Raw genomic sequence first — 19,371 nt, forward strand, 5'->3', positions numbered from 1 at the left:
TTTCAAACCATTTAAGCACACATTCAAGGTGTTCAAACACCATTCAAATTTGTATAATTATGCCATTTCATACAACCTAGTTCACCTAACCAATATGCCATTCAAAAGCACCACATTTGCATCCAAACATTATTTACCTAAACATGTCAATATTGCCTTATTTCAAGCATGAATACCTAATTCCATTATGTACCTAAAACACATCACAAATGACTATTTCCAAGCCAACATCAACATACCATATGACCATACACACCAATTACCTAAAAGTGATAAAATGGAGTTAACATAACAAGCATTACAAGTCCATCAACCATACATAAACATCAAGGCACACCAAATTACCATTTACACATTCACTAAATACCATTACATAATATCCTATACATGCCATTATAAACATTGATCAAAATACTCAAAAACTACCGAATTAATTATTGGATTGTGTGATTGATCTTCGATGAGCTTCCAACCAAATCGAGCTTTCGATAATCTATAAAACAAATAAAAGAAAACTACGTAAGCAACGAGTGCTTAGTAAGCTCGTATAAACCAAAACATAACTTACCATTTCATTTGCATAATATAAAGCATAAGTATAACATCAACCAAAAACCATAAGCTTGCCATACGGCTATACAATATCATCAAATTCACAAGTTAGTACACTTGTACATGATCCAAATGAATTTAATCATAATATAAGTAGATTTCCATATAAAATACATCATTTAATTCATAAATCCTTTTCATAAGATTATGTTTAGTTCCATTTGAATACTTATCGTTTCATTTTCTTTTCTTACCAGTTGAACCATCTAGAATCACATCGGATACTCGGGAAAGTTCACACGAAGTGTGCCATTACATATAACCGTAATCTTTCCTTTACATCAATGCTCACACAAGCTGTAGGTCGAAATGTAAGCTACACAATATTGTTCACACGAGATGTGGAGAATCCGCAACAAATACAGGACCCTAGCCATTGGTAGGACATTCAAGACTAGCACCCGAAACATTAAATCCCTAATAGCATGTCATCCGTATACTAGGAATCCTTAAGGTTCAACCAAGACTCAATATCCGTCAATTCGTTATAGCATTGATATGTTTATATATCGATCCACTTGCATAAAAAATAACATAGTAAACATTCAATTTAAATAACATTAACATGATAACCATTCATACGAACTTATCTCGATAACTAGGGCATAGAAATTAGATTGAACTAATCCGAAACTTTAGCTTTTCCTTTATCTAAGTCCTAATGTGGTTTATCTTGATCTAAATAGGTAATTTCAATCAATTAAATACTTCTAGTATTCAATTTAACCCACATTTGATATTTATGTAAAATTACCAATTTTACCTAATATTTTAACTTTTCACAATTTAGTCATTGCTTATAACTTAAAATCTAACCATTTTAATCTAAATTCATGCTAATCAAATATGCAAAGGACCTTGAAACAACCCTTATTTACCATAATTTCACAATAAAACCCTAGAATTTATACCTTTAACAAATTAATCCCTATTTCCAAAATTCATCAAAATTACTTAACAAAACTTGTTTATTTTTCAACAAAGATTCATAATCTATCCATTAACATAAAAATAATTCAAAAACATTCCTGGTAAGTCCTTAAACCATTAACAGTTTTGCAAATTAACCCTTGGGTTAGCTAGATTAAGATAAAGCGAACTTAAAAATATAAAAATCATTAAAAACAAGGCTTGAAAACTCACCATGCAATCAAACTAAGCTTGACCCAATGTTATTCTTCTCTAATGGATAATTTTAGGGTTTGAAACTAAAATTATTAAGACAACATCTTTATTTTATGTTTTATTTACTTAGTTTTTCTTTTATTTACTAATTTACTAAATTAAACTTAATAAACCATTTAAACTAGCATAAAACCTATTCATTAGAATCCATTATCTTAAAACATGGTATAATTTCCATATAAGTCCATTAACTTTCCTTTCCATAGTCATTTAGCCCTTTTAACTAATAGAACTCAATTTTTTCACCTTTTACGATTTAGTCCTTTTCACTTAATTAACTAAGTAAACTTCAAAATTTCTCAACAAAATTTTAATAAAACCCTAATATAATCCTATAAACATTAAATAAATAATAAAATAATAATTTACTCATCAAAATTGTGGTCTCGAAACTATTTTTTAATATCATTGAAAATGGGCTATTACACCTAAAGTCACATAAATAACCATGAAAATAACCTAAGGTCCATCGTCATTTACCTAGTGCTAAAACGACGAAAGAGTTTGTTGAGTACAGTGAACCCAAATATTCAACAGGTCTTTGGTCTTAGGCTTTCCAAGAGAAAAATGTATAGAAAGTTTGAGAAGAAAATAAGAATGTAAGGGAAGACGTAAAACTTGCTCAAAAAGATAATATCAACATTATCATGTTAAGTATACAAAAATATATGATCTAATTCAACCATTCAAGTCTCAAGAATCAAGTTTATGAATTAATCTATTTAACCAAGTTTGTATACACATTTCAAGCCATGTATTATAACTATTTAATACATCCAATTCCATTTCATTTCATACTAACTATTCATTTCATTATCTTGTTCTTTCTCTAATCTATCGATTCATTTCATTACCATATTAGCCCTTAAGGCTCTTTTAAACTGGTCCACGTGATCTTTCACATGTTGTCATTTGATACATTTCATATATATACACATATTGTACCATTTCATTTCATAATTTAGTCCAAATATCATTATCAAATTCATTTTTTATAATCCCTATTAACTTGACTCGGACTTAAGACAAATACATGGATCTCGCAACCAACACACCAATCTAGCACCTCAATACATCATCGAAAAGTTCAAAGTAATATATTTGGCACCTCAGTGCATCATTAGAAAGTATAAAGTAATATGTGCTTAATGTTATCAAATCATACTAGTACAAAGTGTATCATCAGAATATAACTAAAATGTAACCTGTGCACAATCTAAACCTACGACATGCCAATTACATCTAATTTTGCCTGGACAGTTAATAGGGTACCGATGCTTCAATTACGTATCATTTACATGTTGGTAATCACAATTCATGCTTCAAATTCCTTATCTATTTTAACTCAGGCTTTTACTTATCTATTTGAACTCAAGATTTAGGTATGTCATACTATGAACATCACAAGTGAATAAATCCATAAACAGATTTAGGATATATTCTTCTTGGGTCCAGTCCAATGTACTATCAGTCTAGTCAATCACATCTATATCTTTATCCTCTGGGAGTCATCCGCTCCGATGCCTAAGACAAAACATCCCCCCAATTGGACTTGATAAATGGAATATCAATCTTTCAATCGATTTGCTCATTTTCAATTAGACTAAAGACGTGTTTAGATTTGTCTACTAATATAAGTTATCTTTCTATATTACGATCCGACTATTTAATACCACTTAGTATTAGTTTAAACATTATACAACCAATGAATCAATAATTGCTTCTATTTTTTTTTGCATGCAAAAACTACATGAAGACAATTATACAAAGAATATTAATGTAATCCATGAATTATTTTTAACCAATCTGTTTAAAACATTATAAGTTTACAAACGAATATACTATACTCAGGGCACCATATCTATCAAAGTCATCAATAGGGCTACCACCTAAGAGAGATATGGGTTGTGCATCAGACTTTGTGGGAAAAGTAGTGATGCAAGCTGGGCAGTCAGATCTAGTAAATGCTATGAGCGAGGTACATCTCAAACACTTATCTAGTGTTTTACATTATGACTTACTGTTGGCTTGGCAAAGATAGAAGAGCCCTTCCAAAGTTCTGAAGCGAGTAAGCTAAGGGGCCTACAAACCAAAGTTAGCAACAATACTCAAGGTTAACCCGATGTTCAATGTTAGTATGTCGAGGCCTATTTGTGAGGATCAAGAGGATCCTGATAAAGGCAAGTCACAATTAGGGAAAGTAAGAGTGGTGATCTCTTACGATCGAGATGTACAAGAGAGAAATATAGTTCGAGTTAGGCAACAGTGGAGACATAAGTCGAGGAAAATGTTTCGATGGGTGGAACTAACCAACATAGAGATTATTTGGGGATTAGTTGAGGCATTAAGACTGTTTCAAAACGAGTCAAACCAGTGTCATTTTGAGGATGCGATGAAGGCGTCACAAGAACGTGTAAGGGAGAATGTCGTGGGCCACAAGTTAAAGCCCATGACCATTGCACACAAAACGTTCCATGGAGGTCAACTGACTACATAGGGCTAATTTTAACCCGCTTGAACTAGCTCGACTCGTGAAACACATGGAGAAGCCTATATGCTTGAAGTCTTGGTGGCCTAATGAAGCACGCTAGTGGAACTAGATTTATCAAAGTAATTATTATAAATCTTAACGGATAAAGATGTATAGAGTTTAAATCCATTAGGACTCATACCTTGTAGATTGGCACTAATCTTAGTCATTGATGTAATTCGATCTGTATCATTGGATCTGAGGGAGCTCAACTATAAATAAAGGTCCTCCCTCTCATTCATAATCACTTAGTTGTAATCATTCATAGTAATTGAATACTATTGAGAGCATTTACTTAAACACCTTGTGTGTGTTGCTTTCTTGTGGCATTTTTCTATTATTTCGTTGCACTTTCGTTTTGAATTGCTTTTGTTTTATTTTTCAATGCCTGAAGGAAATTTCTATCGAGAATTTTCACTTTGCGAGAATTGGATAACTTAGGCAGATTTGAATCCAATAAATCGTCTAAGGTCTCATAGATTACGAGACTAAAGCTCTAGCCCCTATACACTTGTCCCAACTCAATTGAGTAATTACTAAAAACCCTTCCTTTTATAAAATAATAAATATTATATTTTTTCTATTGCAAATAATATGAAATCTAGAAGAATGAATTTGTTGAGATTCAAATCCAAAGACACTATAATTTTCAATGTTTTACTATCAACTAAAGCTTCATTTTATCTTTAAATTAATTTTTATAACTTTATTTGTTACATACTTGTTTTTTCATCCACATTGCCTAGTGTTTGTAAAAACATTATCCATATTAAAATTTTAAACACCCACTTTGAGTGAAAAATAATAAAAAGTATTAAAAATATGAAAGATAAAAAAAGTTATTTGGTAGTTTAAAAAAAGAAGTGATTATGAAAAAAATATTTGTTTTTAATTAAAAGGGAAAAATGAGCTAAAAATGCATGGGAGAAACTTAAATAAAAGGAATTAACTACTAGGGCTGTGCATTATTCGATTAAAATCGAAATTTTTCGGTTAACCGATCGAGTTTTGTTAATCAGTCGGTGAACCAAAAAAATTCGGTCGGGGATCGGTTAAGTTTTTTTGGTTTGTTCGGTTAAAGGTTAAATCGGTTCGAAACCGACCGGTTAACCGAAAAAATTCGGGTAAACCAAAATTTTCCTAGCCCAATTTAAACCAGTATAATTTACCCAAAGACCGAATAAGACAAATTTAATTTAAGCAATCGAATAACCCAAAGACCAAATATCCAATGTCAATTTCTCACTTTCTCAACAGCAGCCCGACTCTCTACCCTCAAAAACATTCACACTTCACAGTCAGAATCACAATTCACAAGTAACCAAAACACCCAACCCCCCATTGCCCTAAATCCCACCCTAATATTCTCAATCTCAGTCGACAGTCGAACCAGGAAAACAAAAAACCCACAATTTCTCTTCCGCCGGAGTTGCCGAGTCGGAGTGTCGGACCACCAGGGCCAGGTTTGCTTTCTTCTAATTTCCTTTTCTTTTTTTTTCCAATTTCTTGAATGGGTCTTTATTGAATCTGTAGTTGACTGATATAGTATTCGATTTTCTGGAGAAAATGATCCAGATTTCGTGGAGGATAAAAATAGTTTCTGGATTTTGAATTTTTTTCCCTTTAGGATTGAATTAAAGATTGATAAACATAGGGGAGGAGGACTCTCTCGTCTCTCCACTGAATTTCTGTTGACTTTAATAATGAAAGGAATTTTTTTTAATTTTTTTTCCTTTCTTTTATTTTATTTGCATACTTTTCCCTTTACTTATATGTCGTCATTAATCGTCAATGTTAAGCCTAATTCTAATGGGTTTAATCATCCTATATTCATGCATTTCCTTTTTGAAGATTTTTAATTGGTACGCATTTGGCATTTCCATTTTCTTTTTCTTTGAAACCCTAAAATTTCACCTAAATCTTTCATTAACTGTATATGTATATATATCGAGGATATTCAAGCAATCCTCTTTTGAATTTATTATAAGAGAAAATACGATTTTCTTCTTTTGCTGACACCCGAAAATATAGTTTTTATTTTTGACTAAGAAGATTCCCTCACTTTTGATTCATTTTCTCTATGTGAAACATCTTGGTTAAAGAATTCAAACAAAACTTTGACTAGTGTAATTCATCATTATATGTTTATAGTTGACCATCTGATAAGTAAAAAATGATTATAATAGAATGTGGATTAATTTGATTAGGCCCCTAAAATAGAAGGACCTTTCAGGTATATTTACCTATCTGTATATACTATTTTATGATTATATATGTATATGTACGCAATCTTATTTTTGTTTGAATTATTTCCCTTTGGTCATAAAAGCAAGCCATGAGATCACTACTGAAGAATGCACCGGCGTAGACGCATAGTTTGTTTATTGTGTATTTTAGTGACAGAATCAAGTGTCAACAATTCCATGCATTTGTTATGTTTTTGGCTGTTTTAAGTTTTAACTTAAGAAAACCACAGATATTGGACGTTTCAACAATACATAATAAAGTTTTGTTTCTTTCTTTCTTGCATTAATTGCATGCACCATAGTAGTCGAACTTGGTAAATTTATGATATAAAAATACTGTAACAGTCTAATATTATAGATGCATATGCATTGTAAATTTGTAATAGAGAAATCAGGATATGGTTTTGTCTTTTTTCTTACAAATTACTCTTGAAAATTTGGGCCCTTCCAAGTTGAAATAATTGCTTATTCATTTCATAATACTATTCTCCTTTTTCGTTGGCCATATATAATTCACTGTTGGACACCTTTCTTGAAGTTTAACTAATCTTTTACTTGTCCCGTGGGATCATTATATTACCAAATTATAATCAAACTCTCGAATATAATTCATTTTGGACTTAATCATTAACTTCATTTAAAAAAACTTTATATCATTTTGGACTTAATCATTTAAATAATTTTTATTTTGCATCGATTTAATTAAGTGTTGAGTATAGTACGTGGATGAAAATCAAAATTGAAAGTATTCCTCCTATTTACATCTAATGGAATACCAATTCTTAACCGATGATGCTAGGTTTTCGACAAGTTATTAGACCAAACTCTTGATATTTATTTATTTATACATACGTATGTATTTATTCAATCCCACAGCACCACTTAACTAAGACTAAGAGATATAAAGTTTTTTTTTAAAGTCTTGATATAAATGATCTAAATAATATTGCATCAATTTAATTAAGTTTTTGGATTTGTAAATAATATTGTCCTTGACAGTTGACCCCAAGTTTCTCGTATTATTTTAATTTATTATATACTTTTTTTCTTGCAGAATGTCAACCGAACCAACATCTATTGAGGGTAGTGTTACACCTCCTACTTCAATAGATTCTAAAAATTCAGGGGTTGGAGCTTCAATCCAAACAAAGGGGACTACGTCCGGGAAAAGAAATGCCCCTCCTCAAAGGTCAGAAGTTTGATCTCACTTCACTAAGTTTATTAATAGTGAGGGTGCAAGTAAGGCTAAATGTAATTATTGTGATAAGGAATTTTGTTGTGATATGAAAAAAATGGTACGGGGTCATTGAAATATCATAGTGGTTCATGTAAGAAAAATCCTAGTAATATTGTTGACACTAGTCAAGGACAACTAGTTTTACCTAGAAAGGGAGTTGAAGGGGGGAAGGGAATCTTTCAACTTGGAGATTTGATCAAGAAGCATGTAGGAAAGGATTAGCACAAATGATTCTGATTGATGAATTACCTTTCAAGTTTGTTGAAAGTGAAGGTTTTAAGAAATTTATGTTTGTGGCATGTCCTAGGTTTCATATTCCTTCACGAACTACTATGACTAGGGATGTTTATCAATTGTATTTAGATGAAAGGGTCAAGATAAAACAACTTTTGAGAAGTTCTTGTTCTAGAGTTTGCTTAACTACTGACACATGGACTTCTTTGCAAATAGTTAATTATTTGTGTATCACTGCTCACTTTATTGATAACGATTGGAAATTGAATAAAAAGATTTTAAACTTTTGTCCAATTTCTAGTCATAAGGGTGAGTCCATTGGGATGATGATTGAGAAATGCTTGTTGAATTGGGGGATTGATAAGTTGTTTACTGTTACTGTTGATAATGCAAGTTCAAATGATGTTGCTATTGGTTATTTGAGAAAGAAATTTAACCTCGAGGGGTTTAGTTCAAAATGGTAAATATCTTCATATGAGATGCATGGCACACATTGTGAATTTGATTGTTGTTGAAGGCTTAAAGGAAATGAATAAATCTGTTGAACATGTTAGGGGTCATTAGATATGTGAGACAATCTCCAGCTAGATTACAAAAGTTTAAGGAGTGTGTTGTGGTAGAAAAGATAGAGTGCAAGAAGATGTTGTGTCTTGATGTTTGTACTAGGTGGAACTCGACCTACTTAATGTTAGACACTGCTCAGAACTTTGAGAGAGCTTTTGAGAGATTTGAGGAGCAAGATACAAACTTTAAGGCTGAACTTGAAAGGGGAGAGGGTTGGCCTAGTGTGGATGATTGGGATAATGTTAGAAACTTGAGGGATTTCTTAGAACACTTTTATGAAGTCACTTTGCGTATATCTGTCACCACATATGTCACGTCCAATAATTTTTTTGATGAGCTTTCCGAAATTGATATTCTTTTACGAGATGCTCAGTTAAATAGTAATATCGATTTCAATGTTATAACCATCAAGATGAAAGAGAAGTATGATAAGTATTGGGGTGATATTGATAAGATGAATTTGCTTATGTTTGTTGCTTGTGTTTTAGATCCTAGACAAAAACTACAGTATCTTGAATTTGCACTTAGTGAAATGTCTAGTTCTGAAAAAGCTTGTGAAATGATGCAAAAGTTGAAGGAATCTTTGTATGAATTGTTTGATGAGTATAAGCCTCCACTTCATAGTAGTTGTAGCCAATCGAGTGTGTCAACACATGTTTCTATTGGTGAACCACAGCAAAAAATGAAAAGGCGAATGTAAGCTTTGTATAAAAAGCGTGAGTTGGAAATTTGTGGTGAGGATAAAACATCTGAGTTGGATAAATATCTAGCGGAGGCTAATGAAGAATTTTTTGAAGATTTTGATATTTTATTGTGGTGGAAAGTGAACAGCCCCAGATTTCCCACTCTTTCAAAAATTGCCAGAGATGTGCTAGTTATACCGGTTTCTACAATTGCTTCAGAGTCTGCATTTAGCACCGAGGGACGCGTGCTTGATTAATATAGGAGTTCTTTAACTCCTAAAATTGTACAAGCTCTTGTGTGTACTCAACATTGGATTCGAAGATCATCATCACAAGAAGACATAAAAAAGATTGAAGAACAAATTCAAGAGCTTGACAAGATTGACAATGGTATGTTTATTATTTTATTTTAATAGTTTCAATTTTTTTACCATATCACTCTTACTTATTTAATTGAATCAATGTTTAGACATTTCTTGGAATGCATTAGAGCCTACCCTAGATTCATGAGCTTTCGTGAGTTGAAGGGTATGCTTACTACTATCTTATTCTTGTTAATTTATAATCTATTCGTTTGTTTATATTATTTGATTTTTTTTAAATGCGTATATTTCTATTATATGCTAAATTTTTGCTCATGTTTTTTTTTAGGTTTAATGCAAATGGAGATATTTTGGAGAGATGGAATGGATATAATGGAGAATATTAAAACTTACATGTCAATTATGTGTTAATTCAAGACTTATGTAATGTTTTAATTATGTAGTGATTCAAAGACTTATGTAATATTTTTAATTATGTAGTGATTTAAAGATTTATGTAATGCTTTTAATTATGTAGTGATTTAATTCGGGTAATTTGGGTAATTTTCGGGTAACTCGGGTAATTTTCGGGTAATTCGGGTAATTCGGGTAATTCAGGTAATTTTTAACCAAAAATGAACAACACATATTTTTCGGTTAATTCGGTTAATCGTCCTTATTAACCGAAAAAAATTTTGGTTCGGTTAATTATTTTTTTAAAAAATCGGTTCGATTAACGATTAAAAAATTTGGGAGGTCTCTTAATTCAGTTTTAACAATTTCAGGTCGATTAACTGGTCGGTTAACTGACTGAACACCCCTATTAACTACATCAAACATTTTTAAACTAAGAGTTTTATTATAAATTCAACTCCAAATTTTAAAATATTCTAAATATAACTTTAAATTATCGATGTTATATCAATTAAGTTCTTTTATTATTAAAATGATTAATTTAATCTTCAAATTACACATTAAATCTTACATGGCAATTTAAAATGATATTTTTAAGAAAAAGTTAAAGGTTACCGTATAATGTTTAAAAGTTAAAACTAAAAAGAGGATGAACAATAAAACTTTTGAATAGATTTGAAAACCTCAAAACCAAGATTTTTACAACATCCAATTTTATAATATTTGTTTTTCTTTAAATTTTCACTTTAAACTATGTCATATAAGATTTGATGTTTTATTTAATGGTTAAATTAGTGATTTTAGTAATGAATTGACATAACATCGATATTCTAGAGATATAATTAGAATGTTCTAAAGTTTAGAGACTAATTTAGAATGAAGGCTATAGTTTAGAATGTAGGGTGAAATTAAATTTTAAAATGAGAAGTTATATGTTGAGAGAAAATGAGAGAACGAAAGAAAGATTTTCGTGGAGGGTAATTTATAAATTAAATAATTATAAATTCTAAACCTCATTTATATAAATATTTAAAATATAATATTAAATAACCTTTGTACCCTTTATTTTATGTTTTTTCTAAAATAAAATAGATTTTTGTATTTTTATTAATTAAAGTGATGTAACTTATGATATTAAATTAAGTCAAGCCTTTTATGTTGGTGTTAAAAAATCAATTAGCCAAGAATAACTCGCCATGTCGCATTTTTAACCCTACATGAAATTTTAAAAAAATTAATTAAGTAAAAAATTATTTTTTACTCTCTCCCATCCCATCCCACTTTCTGTCTCTCCCGTCACCCCCGCCCCCATGTTCTCTCCTTCTCAATCCCAACAATAAATCCAGCTTTTTTACAAACAATTGTGAATCAACCTAATGATTTCTGGGTGTCTTTATGTAGCCGCGAAGAAAAGGGTACAGACAATTGAACCCCATGGATTTTTGGTAGAAGAGGCTTATCAGTCAGTCGGGTTTGCTAGATAAATAAGGCGAGGGACCCCTCTTAATTAAGATTTTTGAAAAAGGAATATTACAGTGTGGTTGTTGCTGAGACGTTTCAACTTTGAAATTAGAGAAAAGAGAATGCTTGGTTTTAAAAAAGATTTTTTCTTTTCAGTTTTTGAGCCCTTGAATCAAATACAAAAGCTGCCTGACCCCATTGTTATCGACTCTTAAGTTTCCCTGGCTTTTGCAGGGTGTTTAGGAAGAATTACAGGAAATTTCCATTAAATGCTTTTCAACCTTTAAGTAACCAGATTCAGACAATGAGCAACCAGGTTCAAATTCAGATCACCGAATGCCCACGATGATTTGGTGATGCTATTTTTTTTTTCTGAAAATATCTGCTTCGGATCATCAATCACTGGTTAAGATAGAAAATACTATTGTCATCCTGTGATTTTAACGATGCTATTTTGATCATGGTAGTTAGTATCGTTCTGGTACCACCCATATTAGTAAATGGAAACAACAAATTTTAAGTTCTATTTTGATGCAAGTTTCGGTTGATATGGGTCGTACCGGTGTGTATCGATTGATTTCGCTTGCACCAACCAAAATATGGTGTTTTGGTCAGTGCCAAAAAATAATTTAAATTTAAATTTTTAGTTTTTATTATTTATTTTGAATTTGTTGAATTATAAAATGTTATATGTATAGAATGCGATAATCTTCCTATTTAATTTATGTATTAAGTTTTTTACTTGTTTATTTTGAATTTGTTTAATGATTGATTGTATTTGTAAAGTTTATTAAAGAATATTTTATATAATTGATAGTCTTTATTTGTATATTAAAATTTACATTGTGTTATTTGAACCCATGCCACCAATATTTTTAAAATCTTTCCTTTATCATTTCAACAAAAGTTTTATTTTAATGAATATTTTATATTTGAGATTTATTTAATTTCATTATTTGATATTTTTAAATATATTTTATATGCATATATCAAATATTTTACAAAAATAATTATAAATCCAAAAAAATATATTAAAATAGACTAATATTAATACATACTTATTCTAATAGAAAAGTAATACGTTCATCGACACAGTATTAATTACCTTAATCATGGAAGTTGAGATTGATAAGAACAAAAAAAAAAAAACAGAAAGAGCGTCGGGGCGGAGGTGGCATGGTGGGAGGCGAGGGAGTGAAAAATAATTTTTATTTGCATTTAATTTAATTTATTTAAAAAAATATCAATTATTTTTTTCCATTTCATGTAAGGTTAAAAATGCCACATTCTGGGATACTATTTGCTAACTGATTTTTTTTAATGCGGTTAGTTTTTAAAAATATTAAATTATAATTCACCCACAAAAATATTTATATATATTATATTTTTGTAAAATATTATATGAAATTAAATATCACTTTGATTAAATGGTAATATTAAGGTTATGAAGTATAAGGTTCTTAAGTTCAAATCCCACTGGCTATTCTTTTAGATTCTTTTTTATTTTAAGTTGATTTTATAGATATAAAATATAAAACAAAAACATTTTCATAATTATATTTGTTAATTTGTAATAAGAACTTGTCCTTTAGTCATTTTTTATTTTAGTCAAAATTTTGATTATTAATAATATGCTTAGATTTTACTTTTATTGGGACTAATATTAGTTTGATTATTAATAGTATGAATGATTCAAGAGGGATCACATGTCTTCACAAAATCCTAAATTCTACCAAAATATTGTAGAGAAAATTGTACTTTAAATTATGCTTAACGAATGTGTATTAAAGAAGAAAACAAAAGTTTTAAAACCTATTCATTATGTTATGTTTAAACATTAAATTAAATTAAAAGTAATTGAACATTAAAATTACATAAAAGGAACTTCATGTTATCGACCACATGTCTATCCTTCGTTTGTTATTTATGTCCTCTCGTAATAAAACTAACATCATTAATGTTTTAGGTAATTTGTATAATATTTGACAATTTTAGATACCAAATTGAAAAAAAAACTTAAGTATCAAATTAACAAATAAAAATATGTCTAAATTCAGGTATCAAATGTTATATTAAGTTTTATATTTATTACTTTGTAAAAAGAAAGTATAATTTAGCCACTTCCTAACTAAGTCAGTATCCTCTAAATAACTTAATGTCACAAGTCAATTAAACGTCAATTCAACTGAAAGTAACTAAAAATATTATTATGATTAATTTTTATCATTTTATATTTTATATCAAATCAATAAAACTCACATATTACCATATTTAAACTTAAGATACTATATATCATCTTTAAATATATAATTTTACTATTTCAATCTTTTACATAAATATATTTTTTTACAACAATAGTTTTACTCGGGTGCCTCATAATCTACTCTTGTTTAAGATTTTTTTTTCGAACATTAGCCATAAGAATAATATAAAGAAAAAAATTTGATAATTTACTCTAATCTCTAAAGCGAACCCAAAATCTAATCTTGTTCACGAGAATATAGGAAAGCAAAATTCATGGGGTAGAGGAAGTGGTCCTAACTTTCTATATTAACTCCCCATCTTTCCATTTCCCTGCATCTAATACTTCCCACATTCATTTCAAGTCTCAACCCCTTCTTCCTCGCAAAGCAGTAATGGCGATTCCCTTTACGGTTTATCTTCTTTTCCTATTCAATCTCCTGGCATTTTGTAAATTTATCCCCTTCATTAAATAGTAGCTATATATATATATATATATGTATGTATGTGTGTGTGTCGGATTATTGTAGTTTAAATTTGTTTTCTTGTTTCTCTATTATTTAGTATTTCCTCTCAATACTTTTCATGCTTTAGGCTTATGATTCAACGGACATTGACTTGACTTAGATTATAACCAAATTTCAGGGACGTTATTTTCTTCAGCCACCCTTTTTACAGTCCAAAACCATTGCAGGTTCACCATATGGCCCGCTTCTCTCTCCGGCAATGGTGCTTCACTTGGTAATGGTGGTTTTGAATTGTCATCTGGCTCATCAGCTCAATTCCAGGCTCCACCTGGTTGGTCTGGCCGCTTCTGGGGTCGAACTGGCTGCAAATTCGACAACTCCGGCTCCGGCAAGTGCATAACCGGTGACTGCGGGGGCATACTAAATTGCACTTTCGGTGGTGTGCCACCCGTCACCCTGGTAGAGTTCACCATTGCTGGTGGCTCTACTGATAATAAAGACTTTTATGATGTTAGTCTTGTGGATGGTTACAACGTTGCCTTAGGAGTCAAGGCAGTAGGTGGTTCAGGGGATTGCCAAAATGCAGGTTGTGTCACGGATCTTAATGCTAATTGCCCGGTTGAATTACGGGTCCTGGATTCTGGTTCGGTCGTTGCTTGTAAAAGCGCCTGCACTGCGTTTAACACGCCGGAGTTTTGCTGCACCGGCGATCATGCTACTCCTCAGACTTGCTCACCAACACAGTACTCGAAGATGTTCAAGAGTGCTTGCCCCACGGCTTATAGTTATGCTTATGATGATGCTTCAAGTACTAGGACTTGTTCCGGGTCGGATTATGTGATTACATTTTGTCCAACCGGGTTATGAGCATGATCTCTCTCCACTCATAATCATGATTAAGGTTAACCTTTTTCTTATATATTTATAAACTTTTTTCAATAAATTTAAATGGTTTTTTTTTACCAGTGTTATTAGATATTGAATTAAATAAAATCAAAGGTTTGCTTTCATCTCTCTGAATTAACATTAAGTAAATTATGTGTATAAATAAGAAAGCAATTTTATTGAATCTAATGCAAATTAAAGAACCAAAGATGAACGGAAGCCATAAGCTTTGCGTGAGCCACAACTTTTATGGGAGGTTGTTGGGTTGCACTTTGAATAATTTTCATGTTCTCTACCAAAAAGAAAATGCTTTAAAGTTATCTAATATATGCCAGTTTTGGTTTCAATTTTAGAGATATTATTGTTAGGAGAAACAATTACAAACTTTAAATATGAATCGTAAATAGACATGGAAAATACCTAAAAATATATATACTAATTCTTTGATACACTCATGTTGTGGCTGAAAAATAATTCTATATTTTATAAAATTGTACATTAAAACCAAATAGATCGTTGGTTGAAATGGATTAGTTAAAACATTCAAATTTATGTGGTTAATTCCTATCATAGTATTATTTTATTAAAAACATGAAATGAAAAATCACCCTCATATTAACATTTGTTACTTTATAAAACTAAAGATATTTTAATAATTTCTCAATTGAATTGATGTCTAATTGACTTGTGACGCTAACTCAAACAGTGACTTAATATAAGTATATATATATACTAGATTGTGTCATACTCACGATATTGGTGAAAGAAAATAATTTATGTAAAATATATATTATTTAAATTTATTTAACAATGATTGTAGATGTAGTGATAAATAATTTGTATGTAAATTTTATTAAATATGTTATCGATCCTTAGATATGTGATTTTTAATTGTTTTATTTAAAAATTATATAAAAATATAAAAATAAAAAAAGTACTGTTGAAATAATGTTAGGTATCATTTAAAAGAAATGATATGTTAGTCTTCTTCCAACTAGATTGGTATTAGACCTGATCATGGGTCGGTCCACCCGACCCGGCCCGAAGGCTCGCTCGAAATGTGGAAGAGTTTGGGCAAAAATATAGACCCAAAAAATGGGCTTAGACAAAAAAATAAGGCCCATTTTTTGGGTAAGGCATTTTTGGCCCCGGCCCGGCCCAGATTCACTAAAGGACAAAAAATATGCTTTTTTTTAATGTTATTTTCTTCTTGTTTTCTCCCTATTTTGCTACCATTTTACTATTATGTTGATACTATTTTGTTATTATTGTTTGGATATTGTATAAAACTTATTTTATTGTTAATTTTGTTATTATTTTAAAGTCATTTGTTAATTTTGTTATTATTTTAGAAGCATTTGCTTGTTAAATTGCATTTATCTTAGTGTTATTTAAGTCTACATATTTTTTAAAATTTATTTTCAATTTGTTGGGAAATATTTATTTTGATATTTTTAGTATTTTTTATGTATTACATATATTTAAAAACTATATAAAAAATAATATAAAAATTAATACGTGTGGACCGGGTCGGGCCCGAATTTTAACATTTTTATCCAAGTCGGGTTTGGGTAAAATTTTAAACCTATTTTTCGGGCCGTGTTAAATTCGGAACTAATAAATAGACCTGAATTTTTAGTTAAATCTAATCCGGCCCGACCCGACCCATGAGCACTTCTAGTTGGCACCCTTAATTGATAACACGTATTATAATAAGTTACACAAGTATTTTTAAAACAATTTGACGTGCCACTAGGATTTGTGACAACCTACTGACATGTCATTGAAAAAAATATATGTTCACATGTCATTGGGTTAAAAAAAGTTAAATTAGGTAAATTAAAAGATGTAATTAAAATAAATTAAATTAGATTAGATGGAGAATATTTTGTTTAAGATAAATTAGATAAGTTTCTTAAACAATTAGATAAATAAAAACTTAATGAGATAACTTATTCATTTACTTTAGCTTAATTAAATTTGATAGATATTTAATTATATATTAACTATTTAGAAAACAGTAATTAGAGTAGAAGAGATTTAAAATTTTAGATATGTTACAAAATTAATAAAAATTGTAGTAAGAACAAAGAGAAATATAAAACATAATATATAACAACCTATTTTTTAGTAGTGTCGGAAATGATAGTTTTAGAATTTTATTTTCAATATTCGATAATATTTACGAGTTTAGTATAAAATTTAATTAAAGTTTAGTTTATTAATTTTGTTAATCGATAGTTAATTAAGGTACAATGACTAAATTATAAAAGTGATAAAAGTTAATCGCTATAAATTTTAAATAATTAAAGGATCAATTAAGCAATTGAACCTTTTATTATGTTAACGGTGGTGGTGGACAACTATTATCCACCAAAATTAGTTAAGTGTGATTAATGTTAGGTAATTAAATGTTAATAAGGTTAATTATAATAAATTATATGTTAATCTTAATCTAAATAATAAACAAAAACATTTGCTTCATCTTTCTCATCTTCACGGAAAACAAGAGAAGGAAATAAGTTTTGAAGCATTTCAACTTTCGGTAAATCGAGTTTCTTTTTTGTAATTTTTATGTTTTACAGGTTCCGAGAGTTTGATTTAGCTAATTCGTGTACCAATTTGTAAAACTGTTAAAGTTTTCAAAAGTTATCATTGTTGAATAATTGATGAAATTGGTGTTAATTCGTTAAATTTTAAGCTTAGAACTAAAAATGACTAATTTGCAAAATAAAAATGTTAGTTTTGAACATAGAAACTAAAGTGTAAATAATTCAAATTTGATGTTAAATTTCTATAATTATAGATATTGGAGGATTTAGAAGGATAAAATTGAGATCGATTCAAATTGAAGCTCAAATTTGAAAGTTATAACAATTTCAGCTTTTAGGGACTAAATTGAATACAATACAAAATTTTAGAAGACATTCTAAAAGTGAAATTGAGCTTCCTTATGCATATAAAGGATGGTTTAAGGTATTTGAAGTTCATAAATTGAAATAAATTATCTTATAGATCAATATTTTGAATCAATCGGAGGATAATAGAGGAAAATGCAAAATTTTGGATTAGTCTTCAATGTTTCATTTGTTGTAGTTTTGTCAGGTAAGTCCGTATGGAACTTACTATGTTATCTGTGTTATGGTTGAATTATATTATGATGTCTATCAATTTAGGTTAATTGTAAAGTATGAAAAATATAGTTATTCTGAATAGATACAATGTATTGAATGAATGTGAAAGTGTTATATTTGACATGGTACGGAAATAGTAACGGTGCCCCTGTGAACTTAGTAAACGATTAGGATACGAATTACATGCCATTAGGATCCAAATGGAAAAAGGAAATGGTTCAATTGAAAAGAATGAAAAAAGGTGTTTGATCAAGGATTAATACGACGGCTTGAAATCCAACATATGTTGTGAATTCTCTAAAGCTAGTGTTAGCATCATCGAAGTAAGCTCGTATGAGCAACCCTGGTCTGAAGCCAGTGTTAGCAGCTTGAATATGTCAACTCGTGTGAGCAAATTAGTCTCTTGTATTCGAGTTCAATTTGCTATAGTTTTCCAGGCGAAACAAAAATGAAAATGGTAATTAAAAACGGAAATGAAATGATTGATCATGGATTGAAATGTGGTATTTATAAATTGAGCATAGCTTAATAGTATATGTTATAATATGAAATGGTTATATATGCATATGATTTTGGTATTATGATTTGATATGCAAATGAACTAACATAGTGATTGTGTGATTGAATTGTGAATGAAAGTATAAGGTTGCCAAAAGATGTCATATTTGTACCAATGTGTTTCAATTGCTAAACTGTTATAATGTCAAGGTAAGATAAGTAAATTTCATATGAACTTACTAAGCATTCGAAATGCTTACCTAATTGTTTTCCCTTTTTCTGTAGATTTCGATTTGTGGAACCTGTCGGTTAGATCAACTTGAAGACCACACTATCCGACCATCTATTCGGTAGTCTTTTGATTGTTTTAGACTCAATTATGTGGCATGTACATAGCTGTTGCTATATTAACTTAAAAATGTTAGTTTGGTGTGAAACTTTGGTAATGCTTGATTTCATGTAAACTAATGCCAAGTTTTGTATATGTTTGATTTGGTAATTTGCATGATATTGTATTGATCTATTGTAATTTGATACGTCAAATTAGGCTCTCCATTACACTTAAAGAGCTTAGTCAAGCAAATTAGGTGTATTTTCTTTACTTTTGTTGAATTTTAGTTTTATTGTTAAGAAATTATTTTTGTTATTTTTATGTCATTTTTTAGACCCAAATTGGCA

At 29.9% G+C, this 19,371-nt stretch overlaps 1 protein-coding gene across 1 annotated transcript; it reads left to right on the forward strand.

Moving 5' to 3' along the window:
• The first annotated feature begins 14,044 nt into the window (after nt 1-14,044).
• LOC105793771 (pathogenesis-related thaumatin-like protein 3.5) lies at nt 14,045-15,186 on the forward strand. Its single transcript, XM_012622617.2, has 2 exons — nt 14,045-14,159; nt 14,355-15,186. The coding sequence occupies exons 1-2, from the start codon at nt 14,105-14,107 to the stop codon at nt 15,041-15,043; spliced, it is 744 nt and encodes a 247-aa protein (XP_012478071.1). The 5' UTR covers nt 14,045-14,104; the 3' UTR covers nt 15,044-15,186.
• Nucleotides 15,187-19,371: the final 4,185 nt, after the last annotated feature.

Source organism: Gossypium raimondii, chromosome 3, assembly GCF_025698545.1.
Source record: "Gossypium raimondii isolate GPD5lz chromosome 3, ASM2569854v1, whole genome shotgun sequence".
NCBI lineage: Eukaryota > Viridiplantae > Streptophyta > Magnoliopsida > Malvales > Malvaceae > Gossypium > Gossypium raimondii.

Excerpts from the sequence above, each read along its gene's own strand:
- LOC105793771 (XM_012622617.2), top strand. The coding sequence starts at position 14,105 with ATGGCGATTCCCTTTACGGTTTATCTTCTTTTCCTATTCAATCTCCTG. Across the intron at positions 14,160-14,354 it reads ATTCAATCTCCTGGCATTTT|GGACGTTATTTTCTTCAGCC; the intron begins GTAAATTTATCC and ends ACCAAATTTCAG.